Source organism: Saimiri boliviensis, chromosome 1, assembly GCF_048565385.1.
Source record: "Saimiri boliviensis isolate mSaiBol1 chromosome 1, mSaiBol1.pri, whole genome shotgun sequence".
Classification (NCBI taxonomy): domain Eukaryota; kingdom Metazoa; phylum Chordata; class Mammalia; order Primates; family Cebidae; genus Saimiri; species Saimiri boliviensis.
The window spans coordinates 252,214,714-252,234,042 of NC_133449.1; the positions used below are offsets into that span (position 1 = coordinate 252,214,714).

Here is a 19,329-nt window from a genome sequence, read left to right on the forward strand (position 1 = left end):
CCTGTCTCAGCCTCCTGATTAGCTGTACCACCGTGCCTGGCTAATTTTGTATTTTTAGTAGAGATGGCCTCCCAGAGTGCTAGGATTACAGGCATGACCCACTGCACCTGGCCTGGAATCATTCTTACACAGCAGTGGTTCTCAAAAGTGTGCTCAAGAGGTCCTAAGGAACCCTGAGACTTGTTTGGCAAGAGCTCCATGAAGTGAAAACTATTTCCGTAATAATTCTGAGATGTTATTTGCCATTTTTGATGCTCATTTTCTCATGATTATACAGTAAGGTTGTCCGGCAGCTACATGATGTGTCATGTTACAGCAGACTGAATGCAGAAGCCAGATGTTATTAACTGAATCTTTGTGTCCTCCAAAAATTCATATGTTGAAACCCTTATCCCAGTGTGGCTATATTTGGAGGTAAGGACTCTAAGGAAGTACATAAAGTTAAATGAAAGCATAGGGATGGGGCCCTGATCTAACAGGATTAGTGTCCTTAGAGATACCTGAGAGCACTCAGTTTCTCTGAGTAAGCACAGAAAAAAAAAAAAAGCCATGTGAACATAGAGCAAATGGTGGCCACCTACATGCCAGGAGAAGCCTCAGAATGAAACGTACCTTGCTGGTGCCTTAACCTTAGACTTTTCAACCTCCAGAACTGTGAGAAATAAATTTCTGATGGTGAAGCCATCCAGCACTCCGTAGTATTTTCTTGTGGCAGTGTGAGCAGACTAAGATACCAGACATTGCCGGGCGCGGTGGCTCGAGCCTGTAATCCCAGCACTTTGGGAGTCCGAGGCGGGTGGATCACGAGGTCGAAAGATCGAGACCATCCTGGTCAACATGGTGAAACCCCGTCTCTACTAAAAATACAATAAAACTAGCTGGGCATGGTGGCGTGTGCCTGTAATCCCGGATACTTAGGAGGCTGAGGCAGGAGAATTGCCTGAGCCCAGGAGGCGGAGGTTGCGGTGAGCCGAGATCGCGCCATTGCACTGCAGCCTGGGTAACAAGAGCGAAACTCCGTCTCAAAAAAAAAAAAAAAAAAGATACCAGACATTAAAGAGACTTACAAAAAGGAAAAATTTTTTTGTCTTGAAAAATATAGTTACATTTTATCAAAAGCATTATTTATATTAATGTAACAGGTTTATTTTTATTAATATTATTTTGTTGAGGTTTTTTTTGTTTGTTTTTTTCTGAGACGGAGTCTCCCTCTATCGTCCAGGCTGGGGTGCAGTGGCGTGGTCTTGGCTTTCCGCAACCTCCGCCTCCCGAGTTCAAGCAATTCTCCTGCTGCAGCTTCCCAAGTAGCTGGGATTACAGGCATGTATCACCATGCCCAGCTAATTTTTGTATTTTTAGTCGAGATGGGGTTTTGCCATGTTGGCCAGGCTGGTCTCAAACTCCTGACCTCATTTCATCTGCCTGCCTCGGCCTCCTAAAGTGCTGAGATTACAGGCATACGCCTCCGTACCTGGCCTGTTATTAGTAGTAGTATTGACAGGGTCTCACTCTTGTCACCCAGGCTGGAGTGCAGTGATGCGGTCACAGCTCACTGCAGCCACTACTGCAGCCTTGAACTCCTGGGTTCAAGCAATTTTCCTGCCTCAGCCTCTTAAGTAGCTGGGACTTCAGACATGTGCAGCCTGCCACAGCTGGATAACTTTTGTAGAGGCAGTCTTACTATGTTGCCTAGACTGGTCTCAAACTCCTGGGCTCAAGCGATCTCCCACCTCAGCCTCCCAAAGGGCTGGGATTACAGGCATGAGCCACTGCATCTGGCCAGATTTCGTATTTTTAGTGAATTAATGAATATTTTAAAATTTCCCTTTTAATTTATAATATGTTAAGTATCAACAGACATAGCCCACATAAAGAAAATCTATTTGGATCCTCAGTAATTTTTAAGAGAGTAAGGGGTCATGAGACCAAAAGTTTGAAAATAATATGTATTGCTTCCTGGTTATTCATTGTTAGAGGACTGAGACTATATAGCATTTCTGTTCACTGAAACAGACTTAGCAACTATCGTGGGTTGAGTGAGCAGTGCCCCCTCAAATATTCATGTCCGCTTGGAACCTCAGAATGCAATCTTATTTGGAAATAAGCTGTTTAGAAATCTATGGATCTTGAGATGAAATTATACTAGATTTAGGGTGATCCCTAAATCCAGCAACTAGTGTCAAGAGAAAGGAGAGGGAGATTTGGACACAGAGACAGGGAAGAAGGCTGTGTGAAGGAGGAGGCAGAGACTGGTGTTGTGCTACCACCAGAAGCTGGAAGAGGGAAGGAAAGATTCCTACCTAGAGCCTTCAGAGAGAGCATGGTCCTGCTCACATCTTGATTTTGGGCTTCTGCCTTCCAGTATTGTGAGAGAATACATTTCTGTTGTATTCAGCCATCAAGTTTGTGGTGATTCGTTAGGGCACCCCTGGGAAACTATACTCAACCCTGGACTTGAGTCCAAGGAGAAAAGATGATAGGAACTCCCACCTCCGTTTTCACTTAGCATACGCCTTTAAGAAGGAGTGCTTTCTTTTAAAAATGGCCCATCTTCTCTGCCAACAGTCATATCTTCTGAGAAGTCTTGCCTCAGCTAAGTGCCAGGAGAAAAGCATCTGATTAAAAGATATGAAGATAAAGATAGATTTAACCTAAAAGATTTGCATTTTATGAGAAACTGGTTAACGTGGAGGAATGTTAACTGGTAAAATGTTGAAAATTTAGAGAGGATATTGCTAGCTACTAGATTGAGTTATTTGGTGAAGTATGGGGGAAAAATAGCTGAAATCAAATATTTAATATTTAGCATTCTTTAGAGTTTAAAATAATGTAATAGATATTAATCATTAAATTGCCTTGTCTATTCGTTTCTATTATTTACAGGTCCAAAAATTTATAGTTTTAATTCTACAAATGATTCTGGTGGTCCTGCAAATCTGGATAAATCTATTTTGAAAGTAAGTAACCAAGGTTTTGAGTCATTTCAGGAAATGTTCCCCCCATCATTTATTTTCCCCCATATCCTTAAATGTAAGAAAATGAGATGGGGTATTTTAAATTTTTGTAAATAGTACTCTAAGAGCTAATCTCTACTAAAAAGAAGTAAATCATACACATATGTTGAGAGACTAAGAAATGAAGGAAGGTCTGGTTAAAATCTAAACTTCTAAGCATGGCATATACATTTTTTCAGGTCTATCTTAGAATACCTTTTCATTCTCCTATTACTCTGATCTCTACTTAATATTTTAGTTCATGGGACATCTCATTAATATCTTATTTGTTCTTCTAAATCCGTGATTTTACAACTTCAAGCTTTTACTCATGTACCCTGTCTAGAGTGCCCTCATTTCCCCTTTTCGTTTGTCACTTCTGTGATGTCTATTAAGTCCTTTATAATTCACCAGGTGGATTTTCTTGGTGGTTCTACTATTACTTGATGTATCTTTTTTAAGAATTGCCATGCTGGGTTATAATTTGTCTCTTTATATATATTTTCTGGGTTAGACTCTGAATTTCTGAATTATGTTTGTGCTTAGTTTATAGTAGGCATTTAGTTAAGAAGTAATAAAGAGAAGAAGATATTTTTTAAGTAGAAGCTTGTGTACTCTTAGGTTAAAAATAATAAAAGAACAGAAAATAAAGTGGCTAGTAGAAAAATGTAGAAGTCAAAATCTAGAAGCCAAAAGAATTTGTGTAACTTTTTATTACTATATATTCAGTTTTCAATTTTACTTTTTATACCCCTTTTTTAGTGTAGCATTTTAGGTTGTGTGCTTGCGCTGTTTACATTAAAGCAGATTCCATGCTCCATCTCCAAGAATTCTGATTCACTATGTTTAGGATAGAGCTTAGGAATCTGTCTTTGTGACAACCCAAGGGTGGTCCAAGGACAATGTCTTGTGACATTGCCCTTGAGAGGCTTTATAAAAGGATTTTTTCTTGCCATGTATTATCTTGTTGCTTTTCTCATACTGTATTTTTTCTTATAGAAATGATAGGAATGTGGTCAAATGAATGATAGTCCAAAAAATTATAATTACTGATTTTAGCTGAAATTTTGGGTGTGGTTGGCAGGAATATAGAAAACTGTATGATTGGCTTCTAATTTTTTAATAATTTAGCTTCTAAATGATATGACCTTTTTGGCTTCAACAGGTGATAATTAATAACAAACTAGAGCAAAGAATTATTGGAGTGATCAATGAGCATAAAAAGCAAAATAATGACAAGGGAATTATTTCTGGAAGACTTACTGCCAAGAAATTGCAGGTATTTTGCAAACTTTTGTTAAGTTCCTTAGTTGTGGTAAAGCATTTTTAGACAGCTCCTCATGTGAGATAAATAGGGGTTTACAACTTCCATTGAGATTTTATGTAGATAATTTCCATCTGTAAGAATAGAGAAGGAATTGTGCACACATTAAATCAAGAAGATACAAGTGTACACATTAAAAAGGTGACATGAAAATTAAGGTATATCTCCAGAATTATATTATTGGGCACCTACTATATTAGACTCTGTGCTGGGCACTTCATTTACATATTCTCTGACACAACAGTCCTATGAGATAGATGTATGTGGCCCCATTTTTTTCAAGTGAAAGAATTGAGGCTTGCAAAGATGACTTAAGTTATAACCTAAGGTTACTAGTAAACAGGGTCTGGATTTGAACCCACTTCTGCTCAAGCGTAATGATTATTTATAAAATATATTAAAATGCTTTATATGTAAAGATGTTCACAGAAGCACTGCTTGTAATAAAAAATATATATATCCCAAGTGGTCAGCCATAGAAAAATATAAAATTAAATTAGGATATGTCTACCCAGTGGAATATTATGTAACTATTCAAAGTGATGATGCAGAGTTTCTAATACCTTGGGAAGGTGCTTTTGTTACTATGTTATATGAAATCTCTTTTTACAAAAATGACTGAAAAGAAATGTACTACATTTAGCATCTTTGGATAGTGAGAATATGAATAATTTATCCCACTTCTCTTTTTGAAAGATCTCTGGTTTCTAAATTCTCAGTTCAGTAAACACATTTCATTTTTAACCGGGGAAAAAAAAGATTGTTTTGAAATTATAATTTGTGTCAAAGTTTCTGGTTTAAAATGAATGAGATAATAAAATTAGTAATACAGGAAGGGTACTTTGACAAATGTGACTTTTTTTTACATTTCCTTTTCATAGGATTTATACATGGCTTTACAAGCATTTTCATTTAAGACTAAGGACATTGAAGATGCCATGACCAATACACTCTTATATGGAGGTGACCTTCATTCTGCCTTGGATTGGCTCTGTTTAAACCTTTCAGATGGTAAACAATATCATTAAATTATTTCAGTTTCTAAAACCTTTTGAAGTCATTTTGGTATTTGTATCAACCTTTTGGCTTATGCCTAAATTTTTTCACTGTTAGAATTATTTACTTTTAAAGTGTTCTTACCTTCTGTTCTTTTCAAGATATCTCCTTAGAGATTTGGCCTATGCAAGAAAATCTGTTTTGTGTTTTGTGTTCAGTTGTTGATTGTCATTTTCATATGTCCTTAATACAATGTTTACCTATCAGTAAGCTATGTCTCCTGGCTTTTGGTTTAGAAATTAGGACTGTCCTTGGATATATAGTATTTTTTTAAGCAGAGGGTCATGATTGTAATCTTTGGCAAGAATCTGGAGTGCAAATGACTTGTGGCGACTAAGGATACTATCACATGGTATGATAGCCAAAGAGTGGGAAGGATTAAGATCTTTTTATGACAATTTAGGAGCATAACATTGAGGGTGAAATAATGGCCAATTAGAAAAGGGCTAGCTATCATCTGATGAGTATGTCCACTTCTAGTTTGACAGATAAAACCAGGTTCATCTTAGGATTTCTGCTCTTCGGAGATGAGGTAGTAGAAGAAAATTTAAGTGCTCTAAGTCTAGGCAAGGTTTACAAAGTGTACGCTTAACCAATATTTGTGTGTTTTATGTAGCATATGCCTGTTTATTTTCAACATAGTTTATTTTATTTTAAGATGCACTGCCTGAAGGATTCAGTCAGGAATTTGAAGAGCAACAACCTAAAAGCAGGCAGAAATTTCAGTCTTCTCAAATACAAGCCACTATTTCACCTCCATTGCAACCTAAAACCAAAAAACATGAAGAAGACCCTAAGATTAAGGTAATTTGAGAATTAAGCATTTGAAGTGCTATAAAATCAGAATGGAGCACATGTAACAGTTCAAAGAGTATAAATATTAGTTTTCTATAACATTTTTACTTCTTACAAATAACTAATTGGTTTTCCAGACCTTTCTATCACTATCTTAGTTATTATTATATAACAAACCACCCCAAAATGTAATGGCTTAAACCAACTATTATTTCTTGTGATTCTGCAGTCTGTGCTGGGCTTAGCTAGATGGTTCTTCTATTCCAGGAAGTAGCTGCCAGGGCTGGAACATCCAAAGTGGCTTCTTTACTCCCATGACTAATGTGTCAGCTGGAGGCCAGCCAGGCATCCCTCTGTCTATGAGTGTTTTCCACATGATTAGCCTGGGTTGCCTCACATATAGTGGCCTGAGGCCTGACTAATGTCTCAGCTGGAGGCTAGCCAGGCATCCCTCTGTCTACATGTTTTTTTCACATGACTAGCTTGGGTTTCCTCAATGTAGTGGTCTTAGGTGGCTTAGGTGTTCTTATAGCATCTGGCTTCCAAGAGTATTTTAAGATAATAAGCCAAAATGTACAAATTCTTATCAAGCTACTGCTTTATCATTCTTGCTAATGTTCCATGACTGAAGCAAGTCACATGACCAAGCCCAGCGTCTCTGTGGAAGAAAATTACAGTCGAGTGTGAATAATGGGACTGTAATTCATTAGGGCGTTACACTTAAATACTCTGCATATTATAAAACATCTATGGAAAAAAATCTTCCTCATAAAACCATTTTTTTCAGGAATAACACTAGTTTTTAACATTTCTCCCGCATTCTTTTTTACCCCTTTATGTAAACATATTCTTTGGATTCTGCAGTCATAAACTTATTAATGTTGAAGTCAATTTATTTGTCCTTCACCAAGCAATAAAGAATAACAGCTTATGTGTCTACTGTTTTTGAGTGTGAGGAAATTGTAAAAGCAGTGACAAGATAGTTTTGATACCTTTTTCTCACTTTGGTTTTTCAGATATTTTTTTTCTCTTTATAGCCGAAAAAGGAAGAAAATAATATGGAAGTAGATATGAAAGAGTGGATTTTACGGTATGCTGAACAACAAAATGAAGAAGAAAAGAATGAGAATTCTAAAAGTTTAGAAGAGGAGGAAAAATTTGACCCTGTGAGTAGAAATTTGTATTAGGCTTCTAACTGGATGTTCCTAAGCAAGATATATTTACTTTTCTGAGCCTTAATGTGCTCATTTGTAAATTGGAAATGTGCTTCTAATGGGTTGATATGAGGATTAAATAACACTTAGGTAAAAACTTAGCAGAAAGTTAACTGCTCAATAGATTTTAATTACATTTCTCATGTTTAAGGAGATAATCATCAGATATTTTTAAATGATTTTTATGAGTAAGGAGTATGCTAAATCCTTTAGATAATAAAAAAGATAAGGCACATTCCTTTACAGAAGTTCACAGTCTAGAGAGAAAAACAGACATCATATTATAAGATAGAAATATAAGGCAGAAAATATACTATTAAGTCAAAAGAGTATGGGAAATATTGCAATGGGAATATTTGGTATGGGAAAATATTGGTATGGGAAATATTGCAATACATATTTCTGACAAAGGACTTCTGTACATGATTATATAAAGAACCTTTAAAAGCAGACACCTCACAAAAGTAGATTAGAGAAATGGAAATGAAAACATAAATGAGATACCGCTGTATATCCATCAGAATGTCTAAAACTAAAAAGCTCAGTGGGCCGGGCGCAGTGGCTCAAGCCTGTAATCCCAGCACTTTGGGAGGCCGAGGCGGGTGGATCACGAGGTCAAGAGATCGAGACCATCCCGGTCAACATGGTGAAACCCCGTCTCTACTAAAAATACGAAAAATTAGCTGGGCATGGTGGTGTGTGCCTGTAATCCCAGCTACTCAGGAAGCTGAAGCAGGAGAATTGCTTGAACCCAGGAGGCGGAGGTTGCGGTGAGCCAAGATCGTGCCATTGCACTCCAGCCTGGGTAACAAGAGTGAAACTCCGTCTCAAAAAAAAAAAAAAAAAAAAAAGCTCAGTGATACTAAACGTTGGGAAGAATGTGGAGCAACTGGAGTCCTCATATTGCTAATGGGAGTGTAAAGCTAATAGAAGTGTAAAATGGTATAACCACTTAGGAAAACTGGCCCTTTCTCATAAAGTTAAACATGTGACCCAACAATCTTATTTCTAGGTATTAAGAAAAATTAAAACATCTGTAAACAAAGACTTGTACACAAATGTTCATAGCACCTTTATTTATATTAGGCAAACAGCCCATATGTCTGTCAACAGGCAAATGGCAAATAGTGGTAGAAGTTGTAGAACAGCATGTGTAATCTGATGAATTCATTTGTGTAAAAGGAAAAATATATATAGCTACATATTTGCATTTTACATATGCAAAGAAAACATCTGGAAAGAGACACTAGAAGCTGTTCCTGGTGATTAGATAGGACCAAGATGGTAGGGTGGGATGGAGAATTCTTTTTTATATTCTTCTGTATATCCAAGATTTTTTAAACCATGTTTCTGTATTAAACTAATATAAGTAAAACATTTAGGGCAGTACAAGTCTACTTTGAGATTCAGAGAAAGAAGCAGCCTCTTCTAATTATAGCATTAGGTCAAGACTAATGTCATTAAGTCCAAGAGATAGGGCCTATGGATGCACAGAGTTCACACAGGCAAAGATGGGACCTAAAGGATGCACAGAGTTCAGACAAGCAAAGAAAGATGGGAAGATGGTCCAGATTTGTGAAATAGAGTGAACAAGGGTACAGATGTGGAATTGTACAAGGAGCCTTTCAGTATTAAAAAAATGGATGAGTATATATAGAGATAAGATGTATAGATGAGTACTGGTAGATAGGAGACTGGAAAATTTTGATATCCAGAAAGTGATTTTGATACTTTTCCTTTGACAGTAGGGAGCCGCTACAGATTTAGGGAAGAGCCACCACAGATTTAGGGGCAGGTGACTGACAAGAAGGATTTGACATTTTAGGTTAAGCTTAGTATTCGAGGTAGTTTCGAATATTGAATAATGTTCAAAGTGATTTGGAAAGGGTAGGGAGGCCATTATGGTAGCTGTTGCACTTGCTCAGGTGTGATATAATAAAGGCTCAAATCAGTAATTGGAAAGGGAGACAGACATTTGTAAAGCTAGAATCAATAGAAATTGGTGCTTTACTGAATATAAAGGCTAAGGAACATTTCTTCAGAGAAGATATACAAATCACTAGTAAGTCTATGAAGAAATGCGTAATATTACTAATTGTTATGGAAATGCAAATCAAAACCACAGTAAGATACCATTTCACATCCATTAGGACAGGCGTCCCCAAACTTTTTACACAGGGGGCCAGTTCACTGTCCCTCAGACTGTTGGAGGGCCGCCACATACTGTGCTCCTCTCACTGACCACCAGTGAAAGAGGTGCCCCTTCCAGCAGTGCAGCGGGGGGCCAGATAAATGGCTTCAGGGGGCCGCATGCGGCCCGTGGGCCGCAGTTTGGGGACACCTGCATTAGGATGTCAACTGTCAAAAAAAAAAAAAACTGGAAATAATAAATGTTGACAAGGACATAAAGAAATTAGAACCCTATGTACTGTTAGTGGGAATGTAAAATGGTGCAGCCATTGTGGAAATAGTTTGGTAGTTCCTCAAAAAATTAAAAATCAAATTGCCATATGATCCAGTAATTCCATTTCTGGGTATATACTCAAAAGAATTGAAAGCAGAGTCTTGGAGGAGATATATGTATACTATGTTCATAGCAGCTTTATTCACTATAGCTAAAACATGGAAGCAATCCAGTATCTACCAGTAAGATGAATGGATAGGTAAAATGTGGCATGCACATAGAATAGTATTCAGCCTTAAAAAAGAAAGAAGTTCTGAAGTATGCTACAGCACGGATAGACCATTATGCTAAGTGAAATATGCCAATCACAAAAAGACAGATACCATATGATTTCACATATATGAGGTCCCTAAGTCAAATTCACAGAGACAAAGTAGAATGGAAGTTGTCAGGGGCTGGTGGGAGAGGGGAGAATGGAAGTTACCATTTAATGGGAATAGAGTTTCACGTTTGCCAGATGAAAATGGTTCTGGAAATGGATGGTGGTGATAGTTGTAAACATTATGAATGTATTTAATACCACTAAACTGTACACTTAAACATGGTTAAGATGGCAAATTTTATGGGGGGAAAAATGTGCCAAAGATGGCAAGAGGTGCATAAGTGGAGGGATAGTGGTATCATTGCCAAGTACAGGAAAGATGGAAAGAGTAAGTATGATTTGGGAGAATTTGAGGCAGTAGCTAACCCTCCTGTTTGTTACACTGTAATGATGTTTGTTTCTACAAAAAATGGAACCAGAATTCAGCTAGATATGTTTGCTTAATTATCTCTTTTTCCGTCTCTTAAAAGTTGTGTTTCATTCTTCAATCCATGGTTTTATGTTTCTAATCTCCTGTCACTTATTAACCTAAGAGGGAGAAAAACAGTAATTTGAGTTTAACTTTAAACAGTTCCTAGTTTTTGCTCAGGAGTTGCATCATGTCTTTGAGGGTTATGACATCCATTTTCCTCAGAAGCCATTTTTTTCCTGTCTTCCTTAAGATAGAGATTATGTGAAGTTAACTTTCAGATGAGTATTATTATTACTGTATGAATAATCCTTTAATATGCATACTTATGAACAGTTTTTATAGAAATGAACTCATACTTTTTATTCTGCAGTTTGCTTTAATTGACTAATAGGTCAAAGAAATTTTTCCATGTGGATCACCGTTTCTTTTGCTAACCTCATTTTATTTTCTCTCTTTTTTTTCATTTTCAGTAATGGCTATAAGCAAACCTCATTTTATTTTATAATGACTGAATAGTTTTCTCTGTAGAGATGTGCCATATATGATTTCCAGTTTTTCTTTTGCAGTTGTTGCTTCACCAGACATCTATGTACCTGAAAATCTATGCATTTGTTTTATTTCTGTATGAAAAATTCCTAAAAGTAGATTTGCTGGATCAAAGGATAAGGCAAAAATATCACAGATTTTGATACAATATGTTGACCATAGATAAACTAATCGTGCTCTTCTTTTTTTCCCCCCTCCTCATTATTTTATTTGGAACAGAACGAAAGGTACTTACATCTTGCAGCAAAACTGCTGGATGCAAAGGAGCAAGCAGCTACCTTTAAACTAGAAAAAAACAAGCAAGGCCAAAAAGAGGCTCAAGAAAAAATAAGGAAATTTCAAAGAGGTAAACATTTTCAAATACTTACATGTATAAATGTAATTGCCTTCTATTTGTTGGCCATACTGGGATGGATGATGCTTCCTTTTAATATGCCTGCCCTTTCAAACATTATACATGGGATTAGCAAACTTTTTAAATAATAAGCTAAGCAGTAAAAACTGTGGACTTCATGGGCCATACAGCCTCTGTTACAACTATTCAAATTTGCTGTTATAGCATAAAAGCAGCAATAAACCACACAAAAATGAATGGCTATATTCCAATCAGACTTTATTTATGGATACTGTAAATTTCAAATAATTGAATCATGTCACCAAATATTCTTATATCCACTTGAAAATGTAAACACTATTCTAGCTTGCAAACCATATAAAACAGGCAGTGTTGGCCTACAAGACATAGTTTGCCAACCTATGATTTATACCATAAAATACCATCGTCATTCAAGGAAGGTGAATACAGTTCCAGGAGTATCTATTTCTAATGAAGATGTTTGTTTTTCCAGGCGTATTACACCTATTAAATAATTTATTTTAAAAGTTTTTGTATATGTTGTGAAAGTTAATAAATTGCCTCTGACTCGTAACACAAATTCCTAATAGGAAATTATTAAATAATTAGCTACAAGGAAAAAGAAAGAATGCACTTTTTGAACCATTTTGCAAAATAAGGCATGAAAATCATGAAACTCCTGGTATATAAAGACAAAAAAGTAAATAAATAAAAGATACAATTTTTTTTAAACCATGAAACTAAACATTATCTTTTTCTGGGCAGAAATGGAAACTTTAGAAGACCATCCAGTATTTAACCCAGCCATAAAGATTTCACATCAACAAAATGAAAGAAAAAAGCCTCCTGTAGCCACAGAAGGAGAAAGTGCATTGAATTTTAATTTATTTGAAAAATCTGCAGCTTCTACTGAAGAGAAAGGTAAAATGAAGGGAAGATGGTCAGGGTATAATTTATAAATAATAAAATGTCAAGGAATATATAATGATAAAATTTGTTACTTTGCATTCTGGCAAAGTACGTAAGATGACAGTAAAGTTACACTTTATAAGCTGTCTCGAAAAAGTATTAACGATTACGATAACATATATGTACAGCATTTAGTTATTACAAATAAATATCTTGCCTCAGTCTCATCCTCACACTGCTGCCAGAGTTATATTTCTGTAACACAGATCTAAATGCACGTTTCCTGCCAGAAACCGTTAATAGCTGTGAGCCTACTGACATCAGTAACAAGTCCAAATCTTTTAGCATGGCATTCTGGGTCCTTTGCATTCTGCCACAATCTACTTTTCTACCTTATTCCCTTGGCTTATTACTTCAGCCACATTACTCTAAAACACTGGCTGTTTTATAGTTTCATTACTTTGCTCATTTTGCTACCCGCTGCTTGGCCAACCTGTTCCCAATCAAGACTTAACACAAACAGCACCTCTTCTCTAAGCCCTCCTTAATTCCCTCCATACCACCAGACAAGTGATCATGTACTTCTTTGTGCTCCCAAGTTAACTATTTTTTTAAAAATTTTTTGAGTTAATTATTGATATAGCAAGTACAGTATTTATCAGATTGCATCATAGTTTTTAAAAGACTATAGTATTTATCAGATAACATTTATACTATTAATTACAATACTATAATTTGCATTATAGTTTTTAGAAGACCAGATTGGATGGTCTTCTAAAAACTATAGGAGTTTTTTAGTTAATCATTTTTAAAAGTAATAGTATATAGTAAACAGTATAGTATTTATTATATTCTATAGTATAATAGTATATAGTATTTATCAGATTGCATTATAGTTTTTAGAAGACCATCAAGCATAGTATTTATCACATAATATTTATACTGTTTTTCATAATACTATAATTTGCATTATAGGTTTGTTTTGTTTTGTTTTGTTTGAGACGGAGTTTTACTCTTGTTGCCAGGGCTGGAGTGCAGTGGGGTAATCTCAGCTCCCTGCAACCTTCAGCTCCCCAGGTTCAAGTGATCCTCCTGCCTCAGCCTCCTGAGTAGTTGGGATTACAGGTGTGCACCACCATGCCCAGCTAATTTTTGTATTTTTAGTAGAGACGGAGTTTCACCATGTTGACCAGGCTGGTCTTGAAGTCCTGGCCTCAGGTAATCTGCCCACCTTGGCCTCCCAAACCACTGGGATTACAGGTATGAGCCACTGCACCTGGCCTTTTTTTTTTTTTTTTTTTTTTTTTTGAGAGGGAGTCTCGCTGTTGTTGCCCAGGCTGGAGTGCAGTAGCATGATCTTGGCTCACCGCAACCTCCGCCTCCTGGGTTCAAGCAATTCTCCTGCCTCAGGCTCCCCAGTAGCTGGGATTACAGATGCGAGCCACCACACCCAACTAATCTTTGTATTTTTAGTAGAGACAGGGTTTTGCCATATTGGCCAGGCTGGTCTCAAACTCCTGACTGCAGGTGATCTGCCTGCCTCAGCCTCCCAAAGTGCTGGAATTACAGGTGTGAGCCACCAGGCCTGGCCACACATCACCAGACTGGATGGTCTTCTAAAAACTGTAGAAGTTTTTAAGTTAATTATTTTTTAAAAAAATTTCTGAGTTAATTATTGATATAGCAAGTATAGTATTTATCAGATTACATTATAGTTAGTTTAGTCACACACTAAATTGTCAGTTTTTTAAATTATTCATTCTTGAGTAGTATTTACTGTTTTGTGGGGGTGGTTTTGTGACAGAGTCTCACTCTGTCACCCAGGCTGGAGAGCAGTGGCACAGTCTTGGCTCACTGCAACCTCCACCTCCCAGGTTCAAGTGATACTCCTGCTTCAGTCTCTTGAGTAGCTGGGATTACAGGTGTGTGCCACCACACCCAGCTATTTTTTGTATTTTTTAGTAGAGATGGGGTTTCATCATGCTGGCTAGGCTGGTGACCTCCTGACCTCAGGCGATCCACCCGCCTTGGCCTCCCAGAGTGTTGGGATTACAGAAGTGACCCACCACACCCGCCCTCTGTATTTGTTGTGTGTTAAGTAATAAATAAAACCTAGTCTCTGACTTGACTTCAAGTGTATAGTAGGAAAGGTAAGCTTTAAATATATGCAAGTAAAATACATAATTACAGATTATGATGTGTGCTGTCAAAGGAAGTAGCTTCTAATAATATAGATAACAAATGGGTCTAATTTGGATTGGGAAGACCTTGCTGTAATGACATTTACTTTGAGATTTGACAGATGTTTAGGTGTTAGCCTGGTGACAAGTTGGTGGAACAGTCCTTCCAAGGAGATGGTACATTGGAAGTCAACGGTAAAAAAGAGGCTGGGCGCCGTGGCTCATGCCTGTAATCCTAGCACTTTGGGAGGCCGAGGTGGGTGGATCACCTGAGGTCAGGAGTTTAAGACCAGCCTGGCCATCATGGTGAAACCCCACCTTAAAAAAAATAAAATAAATAAATAAATAAATAAATAAATAAAGGTAAAAAAGAAAGCAGCACTATTCAACAGTATTTTCAATGATGGAAATGTTCGATATCTCTGCTATCTAATGTCATAGCTGCTAGCCAAATATGAGTATGAAGCATTTGAAATGTAACTAAGGAACTGAATAACTTACATTTAAGTAACCACATGTGGCTATGGCTGCTGTTCTGAGACAGGCATACTTAGAGCATTGAAGAACTGACTGATGGCCATTGTGATTGTAGCATAATGAACAAGAGGGAAGAGTGGCAAAGGATAGGCAGCGAATAGTAAGGAATTTGGACTTTATCTGTAACAACAAACTACTGAGGGTATTGCTGGTGCCGATGGTGGTGGCAGGTAGCTGATAAGACTAGAAATGACATCCGATTTCTATTTTTTTAATGATTTTACTTACAGAGTAGTCTTCCAAATGTTGTAATTTGTAGTGTCCTAAGTTCATCACATGGATAGTATCTTTACAAGAATACATAAGTTCCTCAATTATTTTTAAAGATTCAGAATTTTCCCTAGTTCTATCCATTAAGAGGATTTCCTTTAGTTACTTAGAGAAAATCAAGCTTTTCTATCTCTCCTTTCTTCCCCTATTCTCTTCTGAAAGTGCTCTTTTCCAAAGCGAGAGGACTTTGATCACTGAAAAGAGAATGTATATTACTGTATGACCAATTTTAAAGAACCAATCTTTGTTTACCATTTTAGATAAAAAGAAAGAACCTCATGATATAAGAAATTTTGACTATACTGCTCGAAGTTGGACTGGAAAATCTCCCAAACAATTTCTGATTGATTGGGTCAGGAAGAATCTTCCCAAGAGTCCAAATCCTTCCTTTGAAAAAGTTCCAGTAGGTAGATACTGGAAATGTAGGTATGTTTTTTTAATTAACTCAGTGAACTTTAGAAAAATTTAAGGTGGAAATTTTTTTGTTTCCTGTGAGTTAAGCAGACATTTAGGAAGCGCTCTAATCTACATCTCAGGTTTATTGTCTGATAGATTACTGTTATCTAATATGGGCCTTCCATAGAAATATTTAAACAATTAACAAACTTAAGTTTAATGTTAATGGAATTCTGAATTTTTTCATCTGACTTTATCAATTTTATTTTTTAAAATTGTTTTTGCTTCTTTGTAGGGTTAGGGTAATCAAGTCTGAAGATGATGTCCTGGTCGTGTGTCCTACAATCTTAACAGAGGATGGCATGCAGGCTCAGCACCTAGGAGCTACTTTAGCCCTTTATCGTTTAGTTAAAGGGCAGGTAAGATTTTTTAGGCCTAACTATATCTACATGTAGAGAGCAGTATTTAATTATTCAGTTTTCTCTTTATTGACTGTTTCTCTGATTAATCCTCATTTCTCATTATTCTTAATTTGGCTTCCTTTCAACCCTAAACACAGTTTAATCTTTCTTTCCTCTGAGACCAGAAGTCTGAAAGAGAGGGTATGATGATCTGACTTTTGGAGCTATGCTAATTTACCTGTGCTAAAAGCAGTTGTTAGCATGGTTGAATTAAGGATAATTTTTGTTTTGTTTGAGACAGCATCTTGCTATGTTGCCCAGGCTGGAGTGCAGTGGCAGAGTCACAGCTCCCTTCAGCCTCAAGTGATCCTCCTGCCTCAGCCTCTTGAGTAGCTTGGACTACAGGCATATGCTACCACATCCAAAAAAATTTTTTATAGAGACAGGGTCTTGCTATATTGCCTAGGCTGAAAATTTTTTAAGTTTGTTTTCCTTTAATGTTATATTGTCTCTCCAACTTAAAAAAATTATATAGACATTGCTTCCATTTCCCAATTTTAGGTTACATTAACAATACATTTGCAGTTTCAGGAAAGATTAAAATAAAATGCTACTGAAGGAAGCTCTTTAAGAGAACATAATGCTCTTTTTTTTTTTTTTTTTGGATTGTCAGAATTTCCTTTTTACAGTAAATGTTTATTCAGAAAAAATTAGAACCATTGAAAATTTTAGACACTGATTAAGTGTAACTCTGGACAGTAGTTCTTTTCCTATTTCTGCCAGTAAAAGTTCTTAATGTCATTATTTCCCTTACTTTGAAAAATAAGGCACTATGAACTATTTTGCAGAGTAAGACACTATGAACTATTTGTTTGATTAAAAAAAGACTATCAGTGTCAGAGAGATAATTGTGGGTTCTTTATAGCACAGAATTAAGATAACTTAGATTCCATCCAGTATAGTACATTTAAAATACTTTGACATCTGTCACATTATACAACTGCCAGAATCTCAAAAGAACTGCTTTATGGTTCATTAATATTTTATGTAGTGCCACTGCAGGAATAAATAATAGACATTTATTCAGTAGTTTAACACGTTCCAAGAATAAGCACCTCACATGTCTTAACTAACTTGACCTCAGAATATGCCTGTAAGGGAGGTACAATTACTAGCCCCATTTTAAAAATGCAGAAGCTGAGACACATAGAGGTTAAGTGCATTGCCCAAGGTTACACAGCTAGTCAGTCAAGAAGCCTGAATATGATGTCCTATTTTTGAATTTGCATCGTACACATACATATATTAAAGTAATAATAGTTTGAGTCAAATTACATTTTAAGATGAATATAGCTATACTTTTAAGTGCTAATCTGTTGAATTTCCATATTGAATAATTAGTGAAAATAACATACCACTTTTTCCTTTAGTCAGTTCATCAGTTACTTCCTCCCACTTACCGAGACGTTTGGCTGGAGTGGAGTGATGCAGAAAAGAAAAGGGAAGAATTAAATAAAATGGAGACCAATAAACCACGTGATCTTTTTATTGCCAAACTTCTAAATAAATTGAAACAGCAGCAACAACAGCAACAACAGCATTCTGAAAATAAGAGGGAAAACTCTGAAGATCCTGAGGAATCTTGGGAAAATTTAGTTTCGGATGAGGATTTTTCTGCACTGTCCTTGGAATCAGCAAATGTGGAAGATTTGGAACCTGTTAGGAATCTCTTTAGAAAGTTGCAAAGCACACCCAAGTATCAAAGACTTCTAAAGGAAAGACAACGGTTACCTGTATTTAAACATCGGGATTCTATTGTTGAAACTCTTAAAAGGCACCGGGTAGTGGTTGTGGCAGGTGAAACAGGGAGTGGTAAAAGTACCCAGGTACCACATTTTCTACTGGAAGATTTGCTTCTAAATGAGTGGGGAGCAAGTAAATGTAACATTGTCTGTACCCAACCCCGAAGAATCTCAGCAGTGAGTTTAGCCACCAGAGTGTGTGATGAATTGGGCTGTGAAAATGGACCTGGAGGAAGGGTAAGCTGTCATTCAGCTCCACCTCAGTGAATGGTGGCATTACCTTTGCTTTTGTGATCCAAATGGAATTGTACCATATATGAGTTTTCACTGTTACTGGTTGATCAGTAGCACATATCAGGCACTTTTCGTATTTTCTTTGATAGATGTGATAGTATGCCACTGTCCTGTGAAAAGGATTATCAGTAGTTCTGTCATTAAAATTCTCTTAGAAAAAAATATATTAACTATAATAATTGAGTATTCAAATACATTACACACTAAATTGAACAGCCAAGGAATGTAGACAAACTCAAATTTCACTAAAATATATCTCAAGATTTTGCAACCTTTTCTGTGAAATGTATTCCTGAATGATTTTCACTAATTAATTCTTTTCAGTGAGCAGAAGGGAAAAACAGTATAGATTAAATTGCTGGTATGTTCAAACCTCATATTTAAAAGAAAAAATGAGAAAAATACTTAAATATCTATTGTCATGCATTTTGCCATGTAAGTATATGCAAAACTGGCCAAACCTTAACCAGAGTGACTGCAAAGTATAGGAATTAGTTTAATTAATTAAACTAATTCGAACAAATATGATAAATTGCAAATTCATATGATTCTGATAATTTTTACTTTGAATTGTTATTTTTAGAGGTGGCATATAATATTTTTATCTCTAAACTGGGTACCCCTTCATTTAAAGTTTTCTATTTAGCAAATTGTCTGGGTTTCTGTCATAGAATAGAAGAGGGAAAAAAAGGAAGTTTCTGCTCTTAGTGAATGACAGACATATACACAAATAAGACAACGGAATGACTGAGGGAGTAAGAAAGAAAATGTGATGGGGGATGTTACGTTAAAATTCCACTAGGCACTACTAGTATTACACTAGCTGCTTTTTAATGGCAGCAGGGTTGATGAGATCTTGGTAGAAAAGTGCATCAAATTACCTGGGAGGCAGAGGTTGCTGTGAGCCGAAATCACGCCACTGCACTCTAGCCTGGGTGTGAGTTATCTCAGTTGATTGTTCACAGTCAGTTACAGATCGAACTCCTTGTTCTACCCTTTCCTCCTTCTCACTCCTGCACTTGACTAGTCTTAAAAGTAAACCAAATTATAGAAGCTGCT

At 36.4% G+C, this 19,329-nt stretch overlaps 1 protein-coding gene across 2 annotated transcripts in view; it reads left to right on the forward strand.

Moving 5' to 3' along the window:
• DHX29 (DExH-box helicase 29) overlaps nucleotides 1-19,329 on the forward strand; it is a 57,817-nt gene that overhangs the window by 6,646 nt on the left and 31,842 nt on the right. For both annotated transcript variants that reach the window (XM_003925852.4, XM_074385856.1), the window contains 10 exons: nucleotides 2,884-2,957; nucleotides 4,159-4,272; nucleotides 5,199-5,328; nucleotides 6,032-6,177; nucleotides 7,206-7,334; nucleotides 11,346-11,472; nucleotides 12,247-12,402; nucleotides 15,638-15,803; nucleotides 16,069-16,192; nucleotides 17,605-18,213. In XM_003925852.4, the coding sequence (XP_003925901.2) occupies nucleotides 2,884-2,957; nucleotides 4,159-4,272; nucleotides 5,199-5,328; nucleotides 6,032-6,177; nucleotides 7,206-7,334; nucleotides 11,346-11,472; nucleotides 12,247-12,402; nucleotides 15,638-15,803; nucleotides 16,069-16,192; nucleotides 17,605-18,213 (1,775 nt within the window). The remainder of the gene's footprint in view (nucleotides 1-2,883; nucleotides 2,958-4,158; nucleotides 4,273-5,198; nucleotides 5,329-6,031; nucleotides 6,178-7,205; nucleotides 7,335-11,345; nucleotides 11,473-12,246; nucleotides 12,403-15,637; nucleotides 15,804-16,068; nucleotides 16,193-17,604; nucleotides 18,214-19,329) is intronic.